The sequence below is a fragment of the Trichoplusia ni genome, chromosome 7, assembly GCF_003590095.1.
Source record: "Trichoplusia ni isolate ovarian cell line Hi5 chromosome 7, tn1, whole genome shotgun sequence".
Taxonomy (NCBI): Eukaryota; Metazoa; Arthropoda; class Insecta; order Lepidoptera; family Noctuidae; genus Trichoplusia; species Trichoplusia ni.
Window position 1 is genome coordinate 11,356,482 of NC_039484.1, and position 11,211 is coordinate 11,367,692.

Consider the following 11,211-nt stretch of genomic DNA (forward strand, 5'->3'; position numbering starts at 1 on the left):
CTGCCCCTTAGAGCGTTACTAGAGCGTAACTGACATGAAGTGTGTTCCGTTTGAAGTAAAAGCGCCGTTTTAAGGATTGTGACACAAGCTGTGACAGAGTCTACGAGCACCCAGCCTTCATATATTTCACCTTTCAAAACTTGGAATGAATTGAAAGTATGGCGTTTTGAAAATAGAAATGGTATTTGTTAAATATGGATTGCTTGGCTGGTTGCGATTGTGACTTGTTTTGAATCAGGAATTTTTTGGGTCTTCTGTGCCTGTTGTGTTTTTATATTTTTTTTTGGGCTATTTTAACTACTCCTTGGTGCCTGGTAAGTTCTAGTTTTTATTTTTGCGTAGGTACTAACATATCGAACAGTTTTATGAAAGCAAACAACAGAAAAGTAGTTTAAAAACTATTTTAAAACTTTGACGGCAAAATTCAATGAGAAAAAAATAAATTATAAAAATATTTCAGAATCAGTGAAATAGTTCTTACAAATATCCCATAAAATAGCTTATAAGCAAAAATCTAATTTCACTGAATAAAAGAAAACGTACAAAAAATACATTCGCTACTTCAAACTGAATAATTGAATTTATTGGCCTCACGCTGACAATAAAAAGCTTTTAATTAAAAAGAATGAGGAGGGCAAATAGTGAGTGCTGTGACTTGATAATATAATTTGATTGTGGCTTCGTAGGTGCTAACGCAATTACTCTGTTTTATCATTCATTTTGTGACGTGAATATTTATGTAACGGACGGTACAAGTGAATTTGGATTTAGCTTATTAATCTAGTACTCGTCTAAATAGGACTGAGCTGTGTCTTAAAGTAGTATAAAAATCTTTGGGAAAAAAGAAATGTTTGCTATTTTTGGTCTTTTTAGTTTTTTTTTGTGCAACATCGTTTATTGTTTTTTGCGGGATTTTGCTTACCTTGTGACTTAACAAATATATTTATTTCACTTTAATTTATACAAAAATGTCCTAGTTCTAGCCAAAGGTTAGAAATAACGTTTGAACATTGGTAAACCTCAAGGCTAAATAAGGGGGTGATTACAGATTGAAAAAAAAAACAGGTCATGTCACAATGCTTTGTTTTTAATATTATTATTTTGAAAGTATGCATAATAGTGACATTGATACTTGTTTGCCTTGGGATCAAACCTGCAACTTTACACACAAATCCATTAATGGAACTGCAAAGCCACCAATTTTAATCACACGTTACTTCTGACATTTCCAGAACAGGTCTCATCAAGACAAAATTCATTTCTTTATCTACTTCTTGCTGAAATATTTCCAAGAAACGAGGAAAAAAAAGTTATTACAAAAACATACCAATAAGCATTACTCTTTGTATGACAAAATCTTTTTGATCTCAACACACAGAACCGCAGGCAAAGCTAATGTTTTCTATATTAATAAAGATCTTTATAAATAATATTCTTCAATATCGTAAGGCTAGCAATGATAAGTATGCCTTTATTAATAAGGGAAAAATAAATAAGATAGTAATTTCTTTCTATAGAACATAATATCGAATATACATTTACGCCTTTGTCTAGGCTGGTAAAACATTGATTTTTAGGGTTTTGTAGCAAAATGAACCTTATCACTCTGACAGACTTCATAGTTGAACCTTAAAAAAAACATATGTTTTTCGGACTATTTCAGAGCAGTCAATGTATTTCCTGCCTATTTAATAGAGTAAAAAGAAATTAGACAAAAATACATCGCTTCCTAAATCTTTAATCCAACAAAACTACAGTGTGAAATATACTTCGAAGCGTGAGATATCACTAGGAATAAATTAAATAATTAAAACTTTTTCAACTTTCACCTTCGTAGATAGTCGAAGCGAGAGAAAAGTAGGACCAAGTTGTGCTCAGTACCTGAAACAGAGCAGTAAGTAAGTTCGATCGAAAGTTTACGAGATAGGCTGTGTACATCACACGTTGATTGGGATGTATTACGAGAAATTTAATTTAAAAATGAGGAACAAAATGAAGTTTGGCTGTGGCTGCGTTTATTATTATACTTAATTATATAGGTATAGTCAGTTTTTGAAAATCCTTTTAAATCTGCTATTGAGAATTCTACTAATATAATAGACGCGAAAGTATGTATGAAATAATGTTTGAATGTTTCTTTCTCTTTCACGTAAAAACCACTGAACGGCTTTTACAACCACGATTAATTCATATGGTTTTTTTTTTTCGACGGCTTTCAGTAGTTTTGGGTAAAATAGAAACAAGCATCCATTCGCACAAAGTTTTGTGTTTATAGTATAAGTAGGATAGCAAATCTTTCTAAAACGGTCGACAGACAGCTATGCAGATTCAACTTCAACATTAATACGAGGTATAACCCACGCTCTTACATAACAAGTTACTATTTTCAAATAAACTGATACTTAGAACATGATATTGACTTTTCAATATCATCTGAATAGGGCACGTGCTCTTAGAATTGAAATCATATTAGCAACATATTAGCTTTAGAAAACTTGATATTTACTTTGTCTCATCTTAATGGATTTCTTGAAAAACGTTCAAATCGTTTCCGAGAATGGCTTCTAACCATTTTGAGTTATTGCAAAGCAATTTGTGTCCCATCCATAGGTATGCTTGACTATAAGTATATCTAGGTACTTGTTGAACTTATATTCAATTTTACAATAGTTGACACGGACACTGGACAAAAGTATGACGCAATATTGCGTGACAGTTTTAATTACCATGGCAAAGCAAAAAGTAATAGTTATTACTACTTAACCATTGATGATCTGCCGAGTGTTGAGAGGAGACAGCAGTGGATCTCAATAGGCTGAATTGAAAATTGATAATCAGATCTCAACATCCTTTAGAAGAATCTAAATCTAATTTTTCAAAAATATTTTTTTAACTCAACAAAACCATACAACACTCGTTGTTAATCAATCTTCAACTGATTGTGACACAGCCTAGTTACCGCACGCCTTGGACCACAGAACATAGTAAAGTATCATGTAATCCACGCCACTGTTAGAGCATAAACCAATTAGTACTGTGGTCATTAACGCTAACGACCATAATCGCGTATGACCACATCTAATCATATTGTGAGCTTATGACAATACTAGTGACTTAGATTTAGTTCATTGGCAGTCAATATAATTGAGACTTTGTCTTGTTAGGGTTGTTAGAAGGGTTGGTTAGCGACCTACCTTTCCATTCAAGACAAATTATCCTTCTAGACGGTTCTAAAAATCTTCTAATTTTTTTGCTAATCGTGTGTTTGATGAAACAAATATGAGAAAAAGCTTCGTCAGATTTGCATTAAATATCGGTTAAGTATTTTTTATGAGATCGCGTAAAAAATAAGACAATCCAGTAGGTTTAGATATCGTGACAAATCACTTACCAGTACACTCTTTAATGTCAAGCCTTTGCTGCCTATGATGCGTTTCCCATATTTTTTTTTTTCTAAAATCTATCTGGAAAAAAAAACTACCAAGAAACAAACCGTGACTTACAGTCGTAAATGTTTTCAAGTCAATTGGGTTGTATTTCATTGACGTCAAACAGCAAGGTTTCTGGGATCTAAAAGAAAATATATTAAATTAAACCTAAGATAAGACCTTACAGGAAAATGATGTTATAAAGACAATACAATTTATGATTTCGACTAACGAGGAAAAGATTGTTTGAATTGTATCATTACCTTCGCATTATAAACCACATCAGCTTCTGATAGCTAAGGTTTCCTTGATACCAGTGGTTGTTGTAAGCTGAGTCAGCCATACCCGCACTCTTAGGAGAAACAAAGTAGCAATATATTGTTTAGTAGCCATGTCGTTTCTTGCCAGTACGTTTCCATAGAAATAACATTTTTGAACCGTGCACTTGGAGTCTTTAATGTAACTTATTAAAGCTATTAGATTAAAAGGAATAACTAAATATTACTGAGTTTAATTATTTCTATGAAAAACAATGACAAAAATCGTACAGAACGTTTTTATTTTGAAACTACGACAGTTTAAAATAATACGTATGTATAACTGCGGGGTTAAGCTACTGTAAAAATGTTTCAAATTGTGTAGTTGGACTTCTAAAGTTCTCAGAAAAAGATAATGGTTCGCAGAACAATTACATTCAAAGATTTTGACTTCTCTGAAACGGATTCATTTAAAAAAGATATACAATTCTGAAAACGTACATTGTAAAGAAAACATTTTTACACTTTAACTTAAAATTTTGTCTATTTCTGTCCCACTGGGTTAAGGTCGTCCTTACTTTCATTTCTTAAAGCTAAATTAAATGTGGGATTCTTTAAACTTTACAACATCACGTTAAGCTACGTTTTCATAATATTCCTTCTTCGATCTATTTCTATATAGCATAAACCAGCTGACTCGTAAACTCCATCCATTCGTTTTCAAATCAATTGGGATCAAGGAAAATAAAATGCTTACTGGACATAGCAAAATTGATGAGTTTATAAATTTAAAAGGTTTCGTACTCACAGATTCCCTTAGCAGTTCACAGTAGTAACACAAATTGAATAGGGGATAAATCAAACTAACAACTGCGACGAAATTGTTGGCCATATCGAGAGCTCCGCGAGCAACCTGGAAAATTGAGCTGTAGTATAATCGAGGAAGTTAGAAGCGTATTATACGAACAGAAATCGTTTAATTTGTTGAAAGATTTTTGAAGGGAACATTTCTTAATATATTTTTTTTGTATTTGTGATAAATCTTTTCTTTTTCCTTTCTCCAGGAATGGTTTTTTGTTGGGTCACTTTGATATACTTTGAAATGCCCATCATATTTATAACTTTTCTCTGTTAGAGCTTTAAGCATGCTTTAAAAACGGAAATTTATTAATAAGGCTTTGCTGTATATCCTGTGTAAAACGGAAAGCGAGATTAAGTCTATGTTGGTACAATTACAAATTTGAGGAATGATCAGGATCTCTAAAAAAATTGTATCTCTTTAGGTTAAGTTACGTTATCCAGTGACGCGGATCCTATTGGTTATTTCACCAGTCCTTGTGTCAATCCGAGTTGGTAATCCCTTTAGTTAGGGTAGTTTAATACTTCTTTTTTATGCTAGTGGTCTTTTCTTGAATTCAATGACCGTTGTGATATACAGTGTAGGTATCAATTTATGAACTTAATTATACCTTAGCTCCAAATCCAAAGAAGCAGATAGAAATGCTCGCAGACGTTAAATTGACTAATATGACCTTGTTAAAGATGTCGTCTAATTGCTCAGCCAGACTGTAAGACAAAAAAATATTAACCTTAGATATAAAATTAAGAGGGTTCCACTTCAATTAAGTGTTTTCTAAAAAGCTTTCAATGCCCTAATAGGCTAGATTGATATACTAACATTTTTAGATTTTACGGTATGTATTGAAATCTTAATTCTTATTTTAAATATTTTTAATAAATTATAATTGATTTTCAAACGGTTTTTGAACGAAGTGGCCAATTTTTTTTGGAATGTCATTTAGAAAGGCATGGAGATTAATTATTTGATTTTTATTTTAAAATATTTATCGGCACAAAAAGTGTTTGGTAAGCTCTTTTAAAATTTCAAAATTGTTTCAAGAAAGTTATTTCTTTTACTAAAAAATAGTTTGTGAAGGATAAAAATTGAGCTCTATTTTCCAAACAAAATAATTTATATTCAAATTAAAGTGTAGGTACCTGATCAATTTCTGATGCTTTGCGATAACATTTTTGAACGTTTGGAGATTTTCCCAAGATTCTCTGTCGTTTTTAATCACAGGTTTGATATTCAATAAGTCTTCTCGAAGCAAAGTAAATTCCGTCGCCAAGTGAGAGCACAATGTTATCATAAGAATCTCCGTGCCAAGATAGCAGTAAATTATGCGGAAAACTGAAATTAATATTTTTAAAATTGTTTTTAGTCCCTTGGTAATTGGACGTGAAAGCGAAAAATGCAGAAATTTTCAGTAAGCAATAATTTCCCCTTAGATATACTGATTTAACTATAATAATTTACTAAATAATTCAATTTGACAAAGTAACCCATTTTGTTTCCCAAAATCACTGAACTAAATACGATTTTCGGATAACAAGTTTAGCGATGGAACTAACTGCATAACCTAATCATTTGAGTGCCAAAAACGTTTTTACTAGATTGCTTCCAGCTAAAAGGGTTTTGTCAGACATGTGCATTTACTAATTGCATTTTATAGTGACATAGAAAGAAAATAGAGCAAATGTTCGATTTTTTAAAAAGCTTTCGCAGTTTCATCTCGTTTGAAAGACTAGGTATAGAAATGTTGGTATATTTTCTACTAGGCTTCGTCAAATTGTCATATCCTAAAGATTCCATAGGTCGTAAACTTAATAATTATTTTTTTAACTATACAATATATATTGTAAAACTCTATTAAGGTAGAGTTTAACCCAGCTTCGTATTAAACAAAAAAGAAGTTTGAATTTGATTTTAATCTTAGATTTTTTATATGATTTGAATTATACATTCTTACAAACGATTACAAGCAATGCATTAAAATTAAATCTTACATTACAACAAAAAGTTCTCAAAAATATTTTCGCTGACAACGTAATCAGGTCACACATATTTTACGTAAAATTTTAAGCCAAAGTCAAATACTAGTGAGAATTTCACGAAAGGTCCTTTGCGATTAATCAACGCTTCCCGGGTACCGTTGACTCCTGAAAATTTAAGGCACTCTTCACTCATTACATGAGAACGAAGGAAGAAAGGCATTTTTGAAATTTCACCTCTCAAAATAGTTCAAAAGGGTTTCTGAGTTGGGACCAAATTAAGACCGTGTGTTTGAAATTTTAATAAGATTTTATAATTTGAGCTTTGTTGTAAAGAATTTCGTCTTCATTCTGCTTTCGCTTTGAAGTGTGACAATAATTTAATTAATGTTATCAAGATTGTCTTTAACAAAATTACATTAAGAATATTTATTTAAGTAAGGAGGGAATCCTTTGGATTTTCATCATCATGGACTTTTTTTTTCGTTGTAAATGAATAAACGCCTTGCGGTTTTATGCATTGGTTTGCATGCATGATGCACAGGTTCGTTTTCGATGCAAGCAAAGTCACAAAGTATCGTTTTCTAAATTACTGTCTAAGTACTCACAGGTACTCTATTAATTATGTAAGATAATTAGACTCAAAATATTTTAGAGCTAGTGTGGTCAATGCTCAATCTTCCCTCTTTGAAGAGAGACCAGCGCCCAAAAGGATGGTGTAACTATACCGCAAAGGTTTTCCTTGGATAGGTCTTTAAACGATTCTATTTAAAGTTTCCGTTGAAAAATTAAAAATTATGCTAATACGCAATAAAGTGAAAGTTAACACAACAAATGAATGTGAATACTATGTGACTGTGAAACAAAATATCCACTTACTTTAACACAAAACGAACCAAGTCATTTAAATTAATGTGCACACAAGTCTTAATTAATGAATAATATTATGGTCTATCTGAAGCAATTCTATATCAAACGTTTGTTTGCCAGCAATCCTTCAATAATTACTTGAGCATTAGCTTATGTATGTGCTTAATTTATTCCTGAATTAGTTCAAGCTTATACCTATGATAAACGTATGATAACCTTAAAGGATTTTATAAATGTACATTTACAATGCTAATATCGTTACAAAGAAGTAAGTTTTAGAATAATATTTTTAAAACAGAAGTTTTATTGGTAGTCTTGAGTTAATTTTACGCCTTTTAAATTGGATGACTTTTTTTGGAATTCAAGTTTACTTATATTGTGTGAAAATAATATGGTAGACACAAAACCACTAGCTATCAACAATACAAATATACGTTTTCTCGACCTTGGTTAAACATGGCCTGAGTGGCTAATCGTACTTCCACAATCTGGGTTACCTACCAAAAAAAGGCAACGGAATGATAAATCAAGTAGCGTCCCTAAAGGACAATAGTTCTCCAAGAACAATAAAGCCCCACTTACTGCTGTAAGTCTCAAAAATATATACACAGATATATTTTAGCCAGTTCCCAGTTGGATCGAAAGGAAAACTACAAGAAAACGGGAGTAACAGCCCACATTCCTGCTGTAAAATATATCTGCGGAAAACTGTTTCCAATAATGGGGCCAGTATGTATTGCCACGATCCAATTATATTCATCCAGTAGAAAACTGCAAAGAAAACAAAATAATTAAATGGTGTAACATGCAATAAAGTTGAGAAAGGAGTTGCGATTAAGCTTAGATGCTTGTAGTCTCCGAGGTTGAAGTAATTCTTGCTGAAAGCGATTTACAGAAGGAAGTAAACTAGAGGAATATAAATTAAGTTCTAGATGCACGTTTGGAACGCACGCCTTCATGAACCAACAATTATTTTTATTTAATTGTCTGGTGCATTTTATGTTATTAGTCAAATCGTTTTAAATGGCCTGGACGATTGCAAATAAAACAAAATAATGGCTGGTTTTCAAAGAGGCTATATTATTATTATTTCTTAATTCAAATCAAAATATGATAGCTCTTTAGGCATTGGTTGGATAGTTTCATTACTATCCAACCAATGCTTAAAATGCTCATTCAGAAAAAAAGGTAAGAAGAAATTAAAAAATTACTTTAATGTTAAAAACAAATTGCATGATACGCAGTCACTAGAAACATTTCCATGAATGTGGTTTCATGAAAATATGTTTCCAGCGACTGTGTTTTTGTAGAAACGATATTAATATGCCACGCGCCGTTTGAGGAGCGAGCATTTTTAATTTCGAAACGATTCTGAAAATTAGTTGAATTGCTATTTTCATATCTTCTGTGTACCTTCATTAATTATGAAATATAAGGAAATTACGAAATTTGACTGTGTTTTAACGTTTACATATTCAACCTGAAATCAATTTCTCATAAACTGATGTATACTACTGAAAAGCTTCGTCAACTTTAAAAAAAAATCTCTTAAAGCTTAAATCATGACATATTGTTATAACGCCAAGGAACCATTGTTAGTAGGACAATAACAAAAGAAAAAGTTTTATGATCGTAATAACTCCGTCGAGCCGGAGTTACGTCGCCAGATAGTCGTAACACATCTATAGTCACTCATGCACCATTGAATATGGTCGATGATGGGGACAGACGAACAAATGACGTTGAAGATGCAGAAATAGTCAATTTAAGAACAATGAAATCCTGTACTACGAAAGCTCAGAAACGGAAAGTTGCTATTGATTAAGCGAGATGACACTATACAATAGTTATGTGCCATCTCGCTTCATCAATGACAGCATAACAGATATAGCTCATAGTAAGGTTACAGATGTAGATGATTTGAAAAATATGTTGATTTTACTATTGAGTAGATCTTGAGGACGATATTATGCCTTAATGTCGGTCAAATTTATTTGAACAATGATGTCAACTTCTGTGAAAATGTGAGGCATAAATGAAGGTACTAAGTTAAGAAATCCCGCATTTAGTGAGACATGTACAAAAATGAAAATAAGATTTTATTTAAAAAAGGTCTTAGTTAATAGTTTATGATAATGGTAGGGGTAATAGGCGAGCTACGACAAAAAAAAAAGCAATGCTGTAATGACTGAAACTAAACCAATTAATAATTGAATTAACTTTATAATTGACTTAAAAATGTAAAATTACTAAAGTAATGTAAATGTAAATAGGCTCCGAACGCCACTCAACATAATCCTTCCCAAACTAATTAAGTTCAAGTAGAACACCTGGCTGCAGAACTTTTAAGTACAAATCTCAATTAACTATACATCTAACAACGTTGCTAAGAGCTCCCTTGGTCAAAATTACAACAACTTTTGTTTACAGAAGTCGTATATTAAAATGCGAGTCCCCACCTGCATAACAAAACTTTAGTCTCTTTAGTAGCGCATTCTTCTTGTTAATCTGTAGTTCAGTGAAACCCTCCATCGTCCATGTACTCCCAAGTTGCGCGATTACCGACCTTACTTTCTCGGCGTTAAGACCCACTATCAATGCCTTGAGTATGCCTGAGAATTTCAAAGTTCAGTTAAAAGGATACAGCATGCTTCCGTATGCAAGGTGTTGATATAAAACGTTGGAGCAAACGTCTTTTGTTCTTTGAATTTCGAGAAAATATAGAGGAAAAATGTTAGGGAAAATTGGGAAGCTCCTGTGTATTTGAGAGTTTTGTGATGTGAGAACAAGGTAACAGTAGACGTGGTGTTTGAATAGTAATGTATAAAGATACATGTTGAATAACTATGATGACATAAGGACCATATTTTCCACAATGTTTGTGAAAAATCTTGTAAGGGACAGTTTGCACCTTGTATTTTTCTGTGGCATGTTGACTTTGTAAAATGGTTTTAGTGGTAGGTTTTAAGTGTGTTTTTTGCCGCAGTCTTATTCGTAATAAAGAATTATTTATTTCACGGAATAGTATTAAAAACAAAAAGCTGCATTCAGCTTAGAATTCTTTATAAACCGGACGATGAAAAAAAATATACTTAAAATAAGAACATATATATTGTCCAAGTGTGTATGTGCAATAAAGTATAAATAAATAAATAAATAAATAAATACTGAATATGCAGACTTACCTTGAGTACAAATAACGTAAACACTAACAACATAAGCCAATTCGTCCAACTGGAGCTCTCCTTTAAATACTTTAACCATATACATAGTAAGGGATGTGTGAAACCCTATTATGCAACACAACACTAACACAGGAAAACAATATTTCTTGAAGAACCCTCTTGGCTTCTTGTAAATCATGAGATTGCTGTTAGCCAATATATTTATACAAGCTACAATTGGACCAATGTATTCTTCAGGTAAGTCTTTTGGCTCTTCCATATTAAAAAAAGAGAGCAATTAATATTAAATTTCCAAACAAAACAGTGAAATTTTAAGTGATAATTATGTGAAATTGAAAAAGGGACGATATTTTTTCTTATTTGTACATTTCCTTATATTAAGCCAGTTATTGATATTTTTGATGCTTAAAAGGAAAATGAAAGCGGTAATGTTCTATGGTTAGATCTTCTTATATACCGTAAAAAGGGGGAGCGTGTGCGAAAGACGACTGGGAGTTATGACAAATATACGATGAAGCAGCTTTTATAGGTACTTGGTATACGCAAATTGCTACTTTATGACAATACTAGCTTATTCCTCGGTTTCGTTCCACGGTTTTCTTTTTATCATTCATAAAATATTGTATTGTAAAAAGTTTT

The 11,211-nt window shown here is 32.0% G+C and overlaps 1 protein-coding gene across 1 annotated transcript; it reads right to left on the reverse strand.

Annotated features, from left to right (window-relative positions):
• Window positions 1-1,818: 1,818 nt before the first annotated feature.
• Window positions 1,819-10,831, reverse strand: LOC113496169 (odorant receptor 4-like). The gene is made up of 9 exons (XM_026875306.1): window positions 10,573-10,831; window positions 9,847-9,999; window positions 7,970-8,158; window positions 5,684-5,876; window positions 5,155-5,251; window positions 4,494-4,598; window positions 3,692-3,780; window positions 3,504-3,570; window positions 1,819-1,881 (listed from the first exon to the last, which is right to left on the reverse strand). The coding sequence occupies exons 1-9, from the start codon at window positions 10,829-10,831 to the stop codon at window positions 1,819-1,821; spliced, it is 1,215 nt and encodes a 404-aa protein (XP_026731107.1).
• Between the last annotated feature and the right edge of the window lie 380 nt (window positions 10,832-11,211).

Coding starts and splice junctions, on each gene's coding strand:
- LOC113496169 (XM_026875306.1), bottom strand. CDS start 10,831: ATGGAAGAGCCAAAAGACTTACCTGAAGAATACATTGGTCCAATTGTA. Junction 10,000..10,572: donor TTACGTTATTTGTACTCAAG/GTAAGTCTGCAT, acceptor TGAAATTCTCAG/GCATACTCAAGGCATTGATA. Junction 1,882..3,503: donor ACTTGAAAACATTTACGACT/GTAAGTCACGGT, acceptor GCTCTGTTTCAG/GTACTGAGCACAACTTGGTC.